Source organism: Urocampus carinirostris, chromosome 5 (genome assembly GCF_059441175.1).
Source record: "Urocampus carinirostris isolate Australia breed hairy pipefish chromosome 5, RoL_Ucar_1.0, whole genome shotgun sequence".
NCBI classification, from domain to species: Eukaryota; Metazoa; Chordata; class Actinopteri; order Syngnathiformes; family Syngnathidae; genus Urocampus; species Urocampus carinirostris.
This window is the reverse complement of record NC_142353.1, coordinates 6,763,634-6,781,608: the sequence shown is the minus strand read 5'-3', so window position 1 is coordinate 6,781,608 and position 17,975 is coordinate 6,763,634. Positions and strand designations below refer to the sequence as shown.

Below are 17,975 nucleotides of genomic sequence, written 5' to 3'. Positions count from 1 at the left end.
TCCTGTTGTAAACAATGTTGAGTTACGTTATCAATGACAATAAATACAATTCTAATTCCTCTGAGTGTTGTTCACCTGCCTCCTTTAGCACTAATAATCTGTAGAAGACAGAGAAGGAAGTTTAAGGTCTAGAAAAATAAAATCATTTCTACAGTTTGAATACTATTCAACTGACGACACGTTCATGTGTTGAAATGGAAAAATGTAGCTAAAGTTGCTGTGGCAGTTTTTTTCACTTTTCTGGAATTCCTTCCTGTATTATCAGATACTGAAAAAAAGAAACATTGGTCTGTCTTAAACAATTTTATCAACAACATTCTTTAAAGTCACAGCCATCCTCTTAGTTAGATAATACTTTGCTCCAAACTTGGCTAATGCCAACCACTAATTTAAATTTGGGGGTTATTGCATTTTCTGTGGTTAGCAGCAGAATGTAATCATCGAGAATCTGTCCCATACTTCATATATGCTGCTATTTTTTTTCACTGCATGGAGGATTGATGATGCATCCTCAGGACTTAGACTGAAGTATCCTCCTTCTGCTATTATAAATCACATTAGCTGTGCTTGTATCTCCTGGACCTGGTTGGAGCTCAACAATGCTCCTAACTGACAAAAATTCTTTGTTTTAAGGGGCAGAAATACTGCCCTACTTATATCAATGTAAAAAGCAATATGAAATATGGGTATGCTTCCTTGTGGAATTCAAAATAATCAGTAGATTGCATGTCAAATAATTTCATATTTTATTAGAAATGTCCTCTACAGAAGTTTTGTATGTCTGTTTTGTTTTGCAGAGCGCTCTCCGCATAGACCCATTCTGCAGGCTGGCCTGCCCGCTAATCGCACGGCAGTGGTGGGCAGCGATGTGGAATTTGAGTGCAAAGTCTTTAGTGACCCGCAGCCTCACATTCAGTGGTTGAAGCACATTGAGGTCAATGGTAGTCGGGTCGGTGCCGACGGCTTACCCTACGTCCGTATCCTCAAGGTGAAAGCTCACTTTGACCTGTTTACTGACAATTTTGATTCAACTAATTGAGACGAAAAGTACCGTATTTTCTGAACTACAAGGCACACCTAAAAACCTCAAAATTTGAAAGTGAGCCTTTTACACCGGTGTGCACGACACAGCGGACACAATTGGAAATAAATACAGTAACTATTAGTATGCATTATCATACAATGTTTTACAGTAATACCGTATATGATCAATACTCGATTAAATTGATTAACATTGCATACTTAGATTACAAAACAGAGTATGCAATTGGTTTTAAACCCGAGTAGTGGCGGTGAGAGTGTCGACACGATACCACTATATCAAAAATGGTGCAGATGACATACGACAAGGTGTGTTAGACCAGGGGTCGGGAATCTTTTTGACACAAAATTTAAATGCACATCCGGTCCTTTGTATAGTTCCGCCCATTCCTACCGCTCACCCAATCAATGTGCTCTAGGTGCCTGGCTTTATTGTAAAGTGTCTAAACAATAAACATGGATTGCTTAGTGAGCTTCCAACTCCATGATTATTTAGAAATTTACAGCCAAAACGAGGTCTGATGGTGTGTCACCATGACCGTAAACTGTAGTACAAATTGTGTTCCATATATACTGGACCAAATCCTTTAAGAAACCAGGAATGTTTTGGCTTTGCACGTGTGACAATCGGCTTTGCGTGTAACTTTACATGAAATTATTGAGCAAGTTCATTTTAATCTCAGAGCCATGTCCTCTTCAGCTGTGCATCAATAACCTCTCAGTTATGTTGAAATATTTTCTGTTTTCTTCATTCTTTAACATTTATTGGTGTAGAATTGAAGAGACTGTTTCCCCTTTCAAAATGCAAATCAGTGTTGTGGCACCATTAGTAATAATAGTGTGATAATGAGATAGTCTTTAATGCCTTTTCGAATGTCATCTGTACCGGTGGTGGTCTAGTAATAATGTGTAGGCGCTCTCACCGCTACTACTTGGATCGATTTCCATTTTATACAATTTTTTGCGATTTGAGTTAGCGGCACATTGAAATAGTATGTAATGACATGGGTTTTATAGTCCGCTGTGACGTATGAATGAAAAATATAAGATAAAAGACTTTTAGAGGGATGTGCCTTGTAGTGTGGTAAAGCTTGTACTTTTGATGGAACACTTGACTTAAAACTTGTGTGTTTGAGCTGCCCATGACGTTGTTTTATTTCCAGCACTCTGGGGTCAATAGTTCGGACGCTCAGTTGCTGACCCTCTACAATGTGACTGAGGAGGACAGTGGACAATATATTTGTAAAGTCTCCAATTATATAGGGGAGGCCAATCAGTCGGCTTGGCTGACTGTCACGCGATTTGAGCCCACAGGTAAACTTCACGCAGCGGTAAAGGACTACATTTTGGAGACACTTCAGGAGCACCTGGAAAATATAGGCCCATACAACAGGAGACGTCAGCTGTTTCTCTCCTCCCACCCTCAACTCTATTTTCTCCCTCCCTTCTCTCCTGCCTCAGTGCTCCTGACTGTAAATGACGCTATGGAAAATTCCCAGCAGAACAGTTACGAGTGTTTAGTCTCTGGTTGATGTTGGACCCATTTTCAATACTTCCTTTTTTCTCTGCCCTCCCATTTTACCTTTAGCCACTTTGCCATTTTCTTTTTCAAATATCTCTCCCGCCTACAATTGGACCTGCCAACTCTCAGCAGACATTCTGCTAGCGTCCTCTTTGACAGACGTCCTGTTGTTTGTCCACAGAAAGGAATGTCAGGTCTGCTGTGTGTGAGTGTTATCTATTCTGCTGTGGAGTTTTCCATGTTACCCATCTTGTGCATGGGTAGATGAGACCAAAGGGTATTCAAGGTGGTGATGGGATGGCCCAACTTTGGGTTTACTCAGCCAGATTCACCCTGACTTGCTGTTCCACTAACAAATTCTTTTGTGTTGAGGGCACTCTCCCTTCCAGGTCCTTGGCTGTGATACCTTTTGGTTTGTTGTAGAAAGAGGGGAAATCTCCTCTGTCCGCGTTCTCTTTAGAATTCTTTACTCATGGTTCCTTTCTTTCTATTGGGCCTCTTGTTGGGTCTACTTCCTGTATTTTCTAGACCGCTGGCCTTAACACCACGGACAAGGAAATGGAAGTCCTGCAACTGAGAAATGTGTCTTTTGATGATGCTGGGGAGTATACCTGCTTGGCGGGAAATTCTATCGGGTTCTCTCATCATTCTGCATGGTTGACCGTTTTTGAAGGTATCAGTGTTTCTACTTCTCCCTTCCCTACATTTTCATCACATTCAAAAAACAATTGAGTTGAAAATAACCCACATTGGTAAAATATGGATGAATCTACCACGTGAATATGTTTGGTTTACAAACAAAATTACACAATTTTTGCTTGTTATATATAAACAACACAATGTTCAGATTATGCAATTTGTGGGAGGCTTTAAATTGAAATCACTTGCTTTTGAGGGGTAGACACAGTTGAAACAAAATTGTCTAATATAACGAGATTCAAATTACAATCACCCCATTTTTGTGTATTTCAGATGTAACTGCCCATTTTGAGTTATTTCTAAAAGATTATAAAACTTTAGGGGGCTTCGAACTAGGGCAGGGGTTGGCAAAACAAAATGTTAAAAGAGGCATATTGGACCCCAAAAAAAAACATGTTTGGAGCCGCAAAAATTAATTAAAAGCTTCATATAAGCCTTACAAGGAAGGCAACGTGCGACTGTGTGTATGTGTTATATGGAAAACATTAAACATGTTCTTCATGTTTTCTACAGAAACCATATAATTTTCCCTTATTAAATATTTTTGAAAATGCGACAGGGAGCAACTAGGTAGCGCCAAAAAGCTGCATGCGTCTCCAGGGTCGCTGGCTGTCAACACCCAAACTAGTTGTTTCTTTAATATTGCTATTTAGTTATTATTTCATCTTTTGCTGATCCAAGTCCTTCCGTCAAACTGAGGATTCAAAATTAATTAAAATTGTGCTACGCATGTTATTGACCTCTAAGTTTAACCAAGTAAAACTGATGATGTAACTGCTACGTCATGCGTAACCACAGCATGCGTAAACGTGGGTAGCCATTTCTTCTTTTGGTGGCAGCAGTTTATTTTCTTTGCGTGGAGGCAAGTAGGCTCCAAACAAGAACAAGAAAGACATTTCAAAATTGTGGCAATTACGTCTTTTTGAGAATAAACAAGTATTAACTTGAACTGTCATTGTTTGGTGTTTATGGATTGGACTGGATTGGTTTTTCAAATTCAAACAATTGATCGAAATACAGTGATTTTGGGGTGGATCCGACTCTATACGGATTGAGTGAATTAGATCAGGCCATCTCGATTTAGACCTAGAGGATGCCAATTTCGGGGTTGTTCAGTCAAAACAACCCGGGAAGCGCGAATAATTTACCGAAAATGTTTACAGGTCCATTTTTAACCAAACTGGGTTATTTTAAACTCAAGTACATTTTCTATTTCACAAGTTCCTTCTACCTTCACATTGTTGAGAACTCAAATTAACGAAAATTCTCTTTTGAGAAAGCAAGTGTTAGTACTTAACTTCTCTCAGCATGTTTCCTTCCTCACGTTGGGCCTTGCTGTGCTTACTATTGACATGAAGTCTGAGAATGCCAAACAACTCGCACACTACCTCAAAGCCAGACTTGCAAGAATATGCTGAAAACAAATGAAGCAAAAGCAAAAACACTTTCATAACCCGGCAAAAAGTTCAGATTTGTTTTTGACCTTAGTCAGATTTATTTTTAGGTGAGTGGTTTGGCATCTCTGTTCTGTTATCACTTTGAAGAGTCTCGACATTTCTGCTTTTTAATAGATGTTTGCATTTCATTTGATGAGAAGCTAATTTTCTTTGACAAGCACCTGAAATGACAAGTATCCCTTGTGTCATTTCCTGCTGGGAGTCATCCGGTTGTCTCTGATAATTGGCTCTTTGTACTAAGTGTCTCATTCCTCCATGTTGGAATGGGCATTTGTCCAATTATCAAGCTGCTTGTCAGTCAGCCTCTTAACATAAGTGCAGCTCAGTCGTGCAATACTGGTGTTGGTGATGGGTGTAGCGGCACACATGGTTTGGGATGCAAAGAACATCAGGGGGACGTAAGGCCCCTAATTTGTACTGCTATGTTACAAACAATTCTAATCGTTATTTCAAAAGATAGAGAGAGAAAGTTACATGCAGTACATCGAGTATGTACACTGCATATACCAGGGATGGGCATCATCTAACTCAAGTTTTCTTTCATTCTTTTTGAGCCAAGGCATGCCCCTTTTATGAATCACCGTCTGTTGAAAATGTTTGAAAATTAATTCCCAGCACAAGTGTTAAGGTTAACTTCATTGCAGTCAGTTCGTCTGTTCCATAATTCCCCTTTAAAATAAACAGACTCATCTGATGATTTCCAATACGGCTGTTAGCCTCTGACCTTCTGACTGAAACCACTCTCCGCCAATGCCAAGCCTTTTTTCACGGTCCTTAGCCTGCTAAGCCTGTGGAGTCCTGTATTGAGAAAATGCACATGACAACTTATGCTTAAAAAAATTAACCTATTCAACACATTGGTTAGCCAATGAAATTCCCAAAATATTTTTGGGCAATTCTATGGGGAGTATTTAAATCAGAGCTGAAAATAAGCATACGTAAATGCAACCCGGGATGCATTTTTACGTGCGATTGTCACGCTCAAGTGTGCACAATCATAGATTGACTTCTTGAACGAAAAGTCGAACATTTAGATCTCTTTAGCAAGGTCTAAAAAAATGGTCAAAGTAAAATAGTAATAGTAAAAATAGAGCTGTAACCTGGTGGTCTCCAAATGGCCACTTTTGCAAACCATTTGACATGCCTTTTAGAAAAATATGTAAAATACAATGTTTAGATTTTCCTATTGCGATCAAATTTGACCTGGGACCAGGTAAGGCTTCATGATATTGTCCCAACAGTTTTCCATCTAAGATGCTCATGCAACTCTCTTTTGCAGGAATGCGAAAACTTTCTATTTCTTTGTGTTCCAAAATAGATTACTCAATGTTAGTAGCACTTACAGTGATTATTTCAGTTTGGGACAAAACTGTTACCTTTCAAGAGACCAATATCGTCCATATTTTCCAAAATGCCTTTGCTGTGGAATGATTATCTATTTTCTGCTTTATAAATTTTTTCACTTTTTGTCAGATAAGAAATATATTTATACCCGCAAACCTATGTGCAAGGATTTTCACTTTATTTGATTTACATTATTTTTGCAGTGAAATCTTAAACCGTGTCATCAAGCAAAAAATACATTGCCCTGTACCACCTCATGAGCAGTTAATTAGTATTTAAAAAGAAAAAGTATTATTCTACTGCGACTTACTGATATGCACAAATATTAGTTATTCAGTTGATCATTGGAGGAAAGCAAAACTAACTAACAATGGCATCCTTTATTTGCAAAGATAAATTTGAGCAACATTCATTGGCACACTAGACAAGATTTCGCTACACACTAATGTGCCCCAGCACACTGGTTGAAAAATACCGATATAACTAATGTATTGACATGAGCATTAGGGCAATTCATTTTTCACATTAGCGTTACAGGAAAAACTAAAGAAATATTCAAATTTGTCAATCATAGTCTAACGCAGAACAATAAATGATGATCTCACTGAGGGTTGAATGGAAAGACCACACAAAAATACAGATGGCCAGCACGTGTGAGAATACACATAACGTACAATACTCATATATTATGTGTTTTACAACAATACATATCTGTGCTTAAAATTCATACATACCTAACATGAATAAAATGGCTTGCGTTGCGGGAATGACTGGTCACTGTGCATACTTCTGCAACAGCCTGATCACTTTTCCAATTCACAAACAATGTACCCTGTGCTGCAGTCCTTAGCACTGAAGCTTAGTAATTCATTGAGCATGTATGCCCAAATTGGTACAAAACAACAAACACACTGATGCAGTTAGCCAGAGCACACAAACAAATACTTCTGTGGGGCTGTTACAATTAGTGGTACCACTGGAAGTCACTAATGTCCAGTTTAGCACATTTTAAACGATGTAGCTGTAGAACAAAAGCCACAGTGCATAAACAAGTAATGATAGCAATGATAACTTTTTCCGTAGTTATAAACGTGATTACTATAGTCTGTTTTGGCATACAATTGTTTAGGTCCAGAAACTGTATAAAGTAAATTAGATTAATTGTTATTCACTTTGTTCGTGTTGATGACTGGCAGGTTTAGTATACTTTTAAACTGCACTTTCCACAACATTTTATTGGCTCATTGTCATGCAAGGAATAGTGACTTATTGAGATAAGAATTCAGCAACAGTCAGAATAATCTGCTTCCATAACTAGTGACAAGAGTTACCCGTAAATATAGCATTTGGAAATAGCCTAATTGGAAGAGCCAACTACAAGCGATGTTACTATACAAATGGATTTTGTTTACACATTTTTATTTTTTTGTTACGTACAAGATGGCTATATTATTGTCAATCCCCACAATCAATGTATCCTAGTTCTATTTTCCTCACTTTGTCGCTGCATCAGGTGTGTTTACAAGGTGTGCTTGCCAAAAGCCTCGAATCTAGGGATGCCTGGCTTTTTTTTTTTTTTGCCATAGTGACAAAAAAGAAAAGGAAATCAAGGAGAAATGGACCAATTCATGCCTGACTTGTTCAAGCCAGTTAGCAAAAATGATCATGTATATTTTTTTACTGTACTAAAAGACCAAAAACAAAGAAGAAATGTAGTCAAAGAACTTTCAAAAGCATGCGCTTTAGGCTTTGGTTTACTTAAACGAGAATTCCGTTTGAAAGGGAGTAACTCGACCCTCTTCGGACGATTAGCTGTTCACACTAGAGCATATTCGTATTTTTGCACGCGTTTACATTGCCGCACAAATCCCAAATACCATATTGACAATATTTTGATTTGAATCCAGTCATTCCCTTTATATATCCATATTGATCAATAATTTGCCCCTTTCTGAGATAATTGGCATGGTAAATTTAAAATGTTTTCCTTATTGCCCATCCCTTACATGCATGGTTATAACACAAATACAGTATACTTACGGTATGCATTTGCATGGATGTACATGTATTTAAATGCAATTTTGACATCACCATATAAGAATAACATTGTGAAATATCCTAAACATTGACACACAGCCCATCCCAAACTAATGTGTGCCTCAGTATACTGTTTTTAAGGTTTCACAGGATTCTGGGTGTTAATAACATATAGACAACTTCCTTAATGGCCCTTTGTTTCAAATGGGAGGAAAAAAACAAGATTTGAACCACCGTACATTGCAACATTAATTTCAGTTTTAATCTATGCCTATTTGACTTTTTCAGTAATTTTAGATTGTACACCAATACTGTACACATGAGCTCATGTCTTGAGTGACTACAACAATAAACACAATGCAATAATTGTGTGTGCTCTAGCCACATTAGCTTGTATGTTTGTGGACGCTGTGGTGTTTGTGTACTGAAATGCGCGGTCGCGAGCATGTTTCAACATGTTTGCATATGCACAGTTATACGTAACAACTAATGCCATCCCCCTGCCCCCTTTACTCCTGCCATTGCCACATTTAGCTGTTCCGCACTACCCCGCGGCCAGCCACACTTACCTGGAGGTGGTTATCTACTGTGTGGGCTTCTTCTTCATCGCCGTCATGGTTGCCATCGTCATTATTGTGAAGATTCGCACCTCCTCCAAGAAAAGTGACTTCAATAGTCAGTTGGCTGTCCACAAGCTGGCTAAAAGCATTCCTCTGCGCAGACAGGTAACAGAAAGTAGATAGGGGGTTTGGAAAAACTTTACCTTTTCTATTTCTTTCTCCAACAATACCTCCTATGACTTTTGACTTTTTGTCCACAACTTGATGACTGTTTATGAATGCTTTAAATCTACTAAACGCATGCTTCCATCGAGATTGTCAAGAATCCAAGTTTTTTTTAGAATCAGGTAGGTGTTGTGTTTTTTTACAAATATTTTTCCCCTCCACTGTTCTTTACTGTTCAAGCACTCACCTGTGACGTTTTCACAATGAGGGGAGTAATGTCATGCTTCCTTATTTCAGGTGTCTGTAGACTCAAGTTCCTCCATTCACTCCGGTGTGATGTTGGTTCGACCTACTCGCCTTTCTTCAAGTGGTTCTCCAATGTTGTCAGGGGTCTCTGAGTATGAACTACCACAAGATCCCCGCTGGGAGCTTCCACGAGATCGGTATGCACGTGTCTAATTCATACAACTGGAAAAAACGAATCTTTGACAGCACATTCTTCAGACCCATAACAATACCAATACTCAAGATCAATAATCCTTTGTTTTTCGTGAGGCTGTAGACTGACAAGCATTATTACTACTCATAATATTATTATAATTAACGTTTTTCAATTAGTATAGATGCATACATTATATACAGTATGTGTTTTCCTTTTAAGGCTTATATAAATCTTTTTTTTTTTTTTTTTTTTTTTTTTTTGTGGCTCCAAACAATTTTTTTTCTATTCCAATATGGCTTTTTCAACATTTTGGTTTAGCAATTCAGAATGCAGAACACAATGCATGATGCAAGTCCGCGAAGTAGCAAAACCGTGAAAAATAAAACGTGTTATAGCAAGGGATTACTGCAGTCATCAATACTGATCCCGCTTATACTGTATATAAAATGCCATTCCCTCTGCAAAATTTTGTTTTTGTTTTTACAAATACCATTATATCCCAAACAAGATATTTTCCCTTAACATATCATACATTTCTACTCTTTGATTGTTGTCTACAGCTGTTTGAGACTTTTTGTGATTAAGGGCTATACAAATGAATATGAATTGACCAGACTTGTTATAATTGCAACTGTAAGGCAGCCAATACCATAATTAGCATCAATACAAATTGTCACTGTGCATACTGGAAAAAGGGATTAAATTAACGACCTACCTAAACTACCTTGTACGAGTTTTGTCTTTGATTTTTTTAGCAATCATCAAAACCAATGAAAATCAACTGGCTTCAAAATTAAGTTTGCCATCATTGTGCAATACATTGATAAAATAGATAATGCTCCTGTACCCATCCGCTCACGTTCCCATCCACTCACTATAAACTTTCATGGCAGGCGTCATGTCGTCAGTGTCATTTAAAAAATTGTATCTCCTTTTTGTGTCAGTTTTTAAATTATTAAATGTATAAAATCATTACATTCACAAATGTTAAATTATATGTTTTTTGTTTAAATAGACATACACAATTTGAACTTGCAAGGAGAACAGGAAATGACTGCATCAAAAAAACACTCAAGACGCAAATTACAATCTGTTGAAAAGGTCCTCTCGAGTCTTTCTTTTTATTAAATCCTAGGTTAAAAAAGCAGATCGTTTCCAAGAGGTGTGGAAATGAAAGAACAAACACATAATTGGCTAATAGTGACATTGACGTAAACGATACTTAAGTCAACGAACAACAGGCCAAAATAACAGCTTTGTGGCAATAAGTCAAACTAATTAACATCCGAGACATTGTCAGCAAACTTCTGTAAAGGTGTCTGATAGCATAAAACAGAGTAAAAACTAATCCGAACAAACATTAAATGATTCTTTTATCATTCCCCCATTTCATGTCATTGAAACAAATACATTTTAACCAGTTTACTTTTTTGAAGGACAGGACAAGGAACACTAGATGGTTAACTTATCATCTTCATAAAAAAAATCTGGAATGTTTACATTGTAAACGAACGAATAATGTAAAAAAATGACAAGCATTTTTCACATTACAGCAACAATTGGAAATTATTGTTTTCACACAAGGTGAAAAAAATTCCACCGTAATTAGTATTGACCAACGTAAACCATGTTTTAACTTATAGACTTAAAAGTAACTGTAAACAAGGTTTAAAGAAGCAAAAAGTTATCCATAAAACGGGTTCAATTAGGTATAAGGTACATGACCAGAGTTGTTTGAATGAAAATCACATCTAAATTTGAACTTTTTCTAATTTGCAGGCTGGTCCTTGGAAAGCCCCTCGGTGAGGGCTGCTTCGGTCAGGTGGTGATGGGAGAAGCGCTCGGTCTCGATAAAGAGAAGCCGAATCGTGTGACAAAAGTTGCAGTGAAAATGTTGAAGTGTAAGTCAAACCTTATCTACTCTGAGGATAGACATTTCTTCCTCGAGTGTTCGTTAAACATCCGGGATGATAGACATTACAGGTATTACAAACGAATCAGTTCAGGTGAGGTTTTTATTACAACAAGCATGCTGGGCATTCTGCACAGGGGGGGGGGGGGGGGGGCTGTTGGGGCAGTGATTTGTTGAAAAAGCCCTATGGAGCCATAAGGGAGCGCGAAAGAGCCAGATGGCCGCATGCAGCTTCAGAACAGCCCATAAATGAAGGCAGATGTTAATCGATTTATTGGGGGTGCCTTGACACAAAACCCTACTAAAAACACTTGCCGACGCCTTAACATCAACTGTATGCATTTTCTACGAAAATCGGTTTAGCCGTTCCGGAGCCTAGAAGCCACATACGAACACACACACATGCAAATCAGGCTTTATAAATAAGCTAAAATAAAAAACAATATGTCTTTGGCTTGTGAGTACAGAACAAGGCTGTTATGGTTTCACAAGTGCTCGTCCAGAATGGCTGACGATGATTAATATACAAGAAAAACAATCAGTGGAAAATTCCTAAAATAAGTTTCACATCAGTCCTGTGTCCACACTGAATCCTGCAGGTGGTTTGATAAGACGCAAGGCAGCAGTAAATCAGAACACCACTTATAACGATGTAGAGACTAGATGAATGAATACATTGAAACATTAAGTGGATACAACAGGAATTGAACAAGTAACTTAATTAAAATGTATGGATAACCACTAGATGCATGCTAAATAATTAACAGTATTTAAATATTGATGTGATGAATAAAATAATGAATAGAATATAGCAAGAAAACTCATATAATTATGACTATGTATATGCAGTGACATTTCAATATTACTACAACTATTAAACATACTTTGAAACCCTCGATGAGTGCAGAAATTTGGGATGTTTTCTGCTGTCTCTTACACTTTAAACAACAGCTCAAATAGCTCTGGTGGTGATATACCAAAAGTAGGATTAATTGTCTGGGACAGGAACACAGATTAAAAGATGATTCCCAAGAGCGACAATGCTCGTTTATTTATTTGCTCAAGTGAATGTTCAATAGCTGGATTTTGGCAAATCCATTTCATTTTGTCTTTCATGTTCCACAGCTGACGCCACTGAGAAAGACCTGTCAGACCTGATTTCAGAGATGGAAATGATGAAGATCATTGGAAAACACAAGAACATCATAAATTTGTTGGGGGCATGCACACAAGATGGTAAGAATTGCTTCTTTAGCGGTTCTGGCACAAACTTGCGCACTGAGTAATAATTGGCAAGCACTGCAGTTTTTAATCACTCTTGTCAAAGACTAAAAGCTGTTCTAATTTGCCTCAATGTCAATGGTACTCATTATAGTTGTACTCATTGACAACACGGCACCGGTTCTAACAAGTATGTTGTTTTTGCTCCAGGTCCTTTGTATGTGATTGTTGAGTATGCCTCCAAAGGCAACTTAAGGGAATTCCTGCATGCACGGCGCCCTCCGGGCATGGAGTACTGTTACAACCCAGACCAAGTTCCTGTCGAGAACATGTCCATCAAGGACCTGGTATCCTGTGCCTATCAAGTGGCCCGAGGAATGGAGTACCTGTCTTCCAAAAAGGTTTGACGAAAGGACCACCTCAAAAGATGGGTTTTTACCCGATCGGTTCAATTTATCGTGTGGTTCTCATTTTTGTTCACAGTGCATCCACAGAGATCTTGCTGCTCGGAATGTTTTGGTAACTGAGGACAATATTATGAAAATTGCTGACTTTGGCCTGGCAAGGGACATACACCACATCGATTACTACAAAAAGACCACCAATGTAAGTTGGTTCATCACTTTGGAGAATTTTTTCTGAAATTGATGAGCACCCCAAGTATTGATTCTACCAGATAATGATTGAAGTATCTTGGTCAGGGCCAGTGTTGGGCACCTTACTGAAAAAAGGTAATTAATTACAGTTACCAGTTACCATATTAAAGAAAAAAATGTTACCCCTGATTACCGACACCGAAAATTAGCATGTTTCTTTGAAAGTAACTATCTTGTTACAATATACAGTATATACTTGCACGGAAGCCGACCCCATAAAACTAAACTAAAGCTTTGATATCAACTTGGCTTGTGTAACCTTGTGAGCTTGCAATCGAGCACTTTGTTTGAAACACTCCATGTCCATTTTGTCTTTTGTCTTCAAACCATTCAAAGATTTCCTTCTCCATTTCCTGGTACTGTTGAAGACGCTTTCTATTTTCCTCAGGCATGGGGTGTTGCAAAAATTAATTTACGAATAAGACCAAAATTCGGCACATTTTTACTGTAAATTAATTTCTTACATTTGCCCCATTTATTTCCAGTTGGTTTATTGTTCCTGGATAAGCCACGCAACCTCCCTGACCACTTTCTACCATTCGCAACGAATGACACAAATATGCACATATCAGCCGAACCCCTAATTTCAGTATTTTATTTTATAGTCATAAATGAGGCATATTACTTTTATTTTTTTGCTATCAATGAAAATGTGCATTAGTGCAAAGATTACAGATCAATTATGGACATTTATTATTAGACTTTCAAAACGTAAAGGGGTGTTTCCCTGTGGTAAAATGTGATGCAAAGGTCTTCCTGCAACTGTACATGTAAGCTACATATTACCCCGACAGAAGAGATTTCTTTCAAAAACAAATATATATACAAATTGCTTGAGATCTAAAAAGCATACGTCTTGATGAATGAACACGCGAGATTAAAAATCACATTTTTGAATCGCGTGTGTATTTGTGACTCTGACATGATTCAAACTGGATTCCTTCTTTTAATGTTTATGGGCAAATTGGGAAAATGGCTTTGAAAGTCCTTAAAAAGTGCTTGAAATTGCCATGAAAAATATGTACAAACCCTGAAGCACTGGTGAAAACAGACCATAAGGCGCCTACTTTTTCCCACAGGGTCGTTTACCCGTCAAATGGATGGCTCCCGAAGCGCTGTTTGATCGGATATACACACACCAAAGCGATGTGTGAGTACCACGTTGCTTTCCCTCGTTTGATCCCCAATGCGACATGTTAAACAGTTGTGTTTGCGTTGTATTTGTCCGCAGGTGGTCATTTGGCGTTCTGCTTTGGGAAATCTTTACCCTGGGAGGGTCTCCGTACCCTGGCGTCCCTGTAGAAGAACTCTTTAAGCTGCTGAAGGAAGGTCACCGCATGGACAAACCCTCCACATGCACTCATGAGCTGTAAGTTTTTCTGGTGTTTTTACTCAAATCATAAAGTAAGTTTTCCAAAATGTCTGAGTTTTTCTAGGTTGTTAGCTGTAGTTTACATTAAAATAATTACAATGTTAATTGATTGTTGCAATTTAGGGCACAAAGAGGGTTTTATGTTTTTGACCAGTGAAGCATGTTTGTTGTTTCTGTCTTGTTCCCATTTTTGTTCAGCTATGTGCAATTTATTTCTCTTCTAAATCTGTAGAAAAACACTCGCTTTTTACCTCCTGTCAGGCTGTCACATGTGATCACCTTCAAATATGGGCACACTGTGCAGACTTAACACATTGAGTCAGAATGTGTGGGGCACAAATTTGGCGAGGGGAAAAAATACAGTGAGTCCTCCATCCATGCATGATGAGTTTATAAAATGACGTGATTTAACAATGTAGTGTAAAGTCCTTCAAGTACAAGGAAAAATAGCCTAATTCTCTACCCCTGCAACTAGTGTCCATTTCTTTTGTGATGAAAACGAACGTCTTCTGCATACATCCTGAAAGTGGGCCTCGTCTACCTTTGTGCCCAAATATTTTCAATAAATTTGCCGCATCTTTTGTTATATGATCTGTAAAAAAAGTGACTTGCACTACAGTATTTGTATTTTTTCTTACCTATAGTAACCTGTATATAGGTTACTTACCTATAGTAACCTATAGTATAGTTTCTTATACAAACTATTTCGATGCAAATTTCAGTTTACTCAGGAATCCTTGTTACATCACCAGCAAAGTAGCCGTTCCAATGTACTTTAAGAACTCAATTATTAGAGGGCCCTGAGAAATGTCACCGGTTTTACAAACTATGATATTGGCTATGGGGCATTTTCTACCTAAGCAAATGTGCCATCAGCTGTTAAGCTTGAAGAGACCTAGCTGTACAAGGGAATAAATTGTGTTAATTTAATAGCGAGGGGTCAGACAACTCTGAAATGACCAAGCCTAAACAGGTTTTGTCTGCCACTTTACACCCAGAGGTAAGATCTTAAGCCCGACCTGATCCGAATTTGGGGTCGGATCGTTACATTAGGGTCAAGCTGAGCTCCTCTCTTGCTATTTTTTGGTTTTAATTATTACCAACTCGTCATTGTTCTTCTTTGTCTCTGTCAATACACTCTTGTTTAACTTAGATTCCAATAGGAAACGCAGGCCTTAGGTGCCGCGCGGTGCTCTTCTCCTCCCCACACCCCCTCTTGCAGTCTGCGTTGGCTGCTCCCTGAGCGGAGCGTGCCTGGCGGCGTCAGATCCACAGAGCTGGGCGCACAGCAGGGGCAGGGGTCAACAAAAATCACCTTTCCACCTCAGTCCTCAATTAAAATAGGACATTTTATTTCCAAGAGCCAATTTGAGCCGATTTGTTTGCGACACTTTACTGATTCAGATCGGAGCTGAAGGCCTAGATGTAAAATCCACAGCCTGCCACTTTTAAAATCTATGAATTTATATGGTTATGACTTCAATAATGTTTTTCCCAAGCGGAGAAGAAGTAATTGAAACTTTTCCATTCGGCAGATGTTATTTAGGCCATTTTTATAAGGTTAGCTCCTAATAGTCTAAGCCTGTCACATTTGATGGCACGCAGGTACATGATGATGAGGGACTGCTGGCATGCTGTGCCCACCCAGAGGCCCACGTTCAAGCAGCTTGTGGAGGACCTGGACCGCTGTCTGGCCATGTCATCCAACCAGGTCAGTCTAATCTCAGCAAGGGTGAAATCTGCAGCCGTGTATGTTGATTGTAACTCTTTCCCTCACGCAGGAGTATTTGGAGTTGTCTGTGCCTTTGGATCAATACTCCCCCAACACTCGCAGTTCCACTTGCTCTTCTGGTGAGGACTCTGTCTTCTCACACGACGCCGGTGCTGAGGAGCCCTGCCTACCCAAGCTCCCTCCTCATTCCAACGGAGCCGCCATCAAGAAGCGCTGATACCTCATCTCCCAAAACATTGTAATTTCCTCCACTCCCTGCGTCACGGGGCCATGGACCCTTCCCCTACATCCCCAGAAACAAAGCTAAGGATCACCTCTGTCAAAAGGAAGCTCGGACACCCCACAGAGAACCTTTTGGATATGAAAGACTGCGTAGCGCAGCGATTTCCCGATTCCGGGTGGAACTTCCTATTATCAGGAGTTAGTCACATGTCCGAATTGGGGTCCCTGGGGGGAAAATACACTCAAGAACTTACTTTGATTGTGTAAGCCCTTCTTTTTTTTTTTTTTAATTCCTTCAGTTCTTCAGGAACTTGTTTCGCTTTACAGACCAAATACTACCGAAGAACATTCAAGGACTATGGTACGCAGCAACACCATCTTGTAAATACTGTTATGGAAATATCATTATGAATATAAATATATATATAAATATATATATATATTTACATGGTAACATCTTTATTACTGAATACTCTTTCTTTTCGAGAAGGATTTTTTTTATTGGATCCATTCCAGAGTATAGTCCAAATGGGGAGATTTTACGTTTCTATTTTCAGGTTTGCGTTCCCTCGTTTAATACTACAGTCATCTGCAGAAAATACATGGGGTACTTTCTATTTTTTTTAAAGGTGTTTTTTTTTTTCATAGTACATTGTGCGTATAACTTGATATTTTAGGGTGATCTATTCATCACCGTGGTGTGTGTGTGTGTGTGTGTGTGTGTGTGTGTGTGTGTGTGTGTGTGTGTGTGTGTGTGTGTGTGTGTGTGTGTGTGTGTGTGTGTGTGTGTGTGTGTGTGTGTGTGTGTGTGTGTGTGTGTGTGTGTGTGTGTGTGTGTGTGTGTGTGTGTGTGTGTGTGTGTGTGTGTGTGTGTGTGTGTGTGTGTGTAGACACCTGACTTTTATACCACCCTACTTTTAATATTTTCAACTTTTTTCAGTCAGAGCTGTGCACTTTTGCCGTGTGTTCCTTCTGTATGAAACACTTAAGCTTTAACATGACTTACATCTGCTGCCAAATAACTTCTGATGATGAGTTGTGGAACACTTCCTCGTAAATGGATAATATGAAATAAATGCTATTTTAAAACAAATGACAAGCTTTTTGTTTTGTTTTTCAGAAGGAATATGAACTGCTTAAAAGGTTCAAGAGTGTTCTTTATTCTTTCCAACCTATTTCTATTGTGCTGTGGAAAATTGCCGGGTTTTATCTTTGAAAAATAACGCTATTGATCAGTATCTTCGCTTTTCCTTTGCTCAGCCGAGTATCTGTAACTCACATCTAAATCAGTAGGTGGCAGCAGAAATTGATTATCTGCTGATGAGATAGTGAAGCAGTGGTCTTAACCTCGCAGGTTGCAGGCCAATTTTCGGCCCAAGGATGTTCGCTTGAGGCCCCCACCTTATGAAAGTTTAGAGTTAAAAGGTGTATTATTTGACCACTAGATGTCACTGTTTTGTGTCAAGTAGGAATACAAAATACAAAAGTGACTCAAAACTTTTTATTTTTCTACGCGGTTATTAAGGCTTTTGGTTTTTATGGCTAGATGGTGGATAATGTCAGCTCCCTCTAGGTGAGGCTTATGTGATGTAA

The 17,975-nt window shown here is 38.6% G+C and overlaps 1 protein-coding gene across 2 annotated transcripts in view; it reads left to right on the top strand.

The window, feature by feature from the left end:
• The window catches only part of fgfr1a (fibroblast growth factor receptor 1a), a 37,660-nt gene extending 20,185 nt beyond the window's left edge, over positions 1-17,475 (top strand). The window contains exons 7-18 of one of the 2 annotated variants that reach the window (XM_088335493.1): positions 798-988; positions 3,092-3,236; positions 8,635-8,832; positions 9,124-9,268; positions 11,047-11,168; positions 12,305-12,415; positions 12,611-12,801; positions 12,884-13,006; positions 14,136-14,206; positions 14,288-14,425; positions 16,034-16,139; positions 16,210-17,475. In XM_088335493.1, the coding sequence (XP_088191619.1) occupies positions 798-988; positions 3,092-3,236; positions 8,635-8,832; positions 9,124-9,268; positions 11,047-11,168; positions 12,305-12,415; positions 12,611-12,801; positions 12,884-13,006; positions 14,136-14,206; positions 14,288-14,425; positions 16,034-16,139; positions 16,210-16,377 (1,709 nt within the window). In that variant the 3' untranslated portion in view covers positions 16,378-17,475. Of the gene's footprint in view, positions 1-797; positions 989-3,091; positions 3,237-8,634; positions 8,833-9,122; positions 9,269-11,046; positions 11,169-12,304; positions 12,416-12,610; positions 12,802-12,883; positions 13,007-14,135; positions 14,207-14,287; positions 14,426-16,033; positions 16,140-16,209 lie in introns of both variants that reach the window. The other variant, XM_088335492.1, reaches the window with a different exon arrangement.
• Positions 17,476-17,975: the final 500 nt, after the last annotated feature.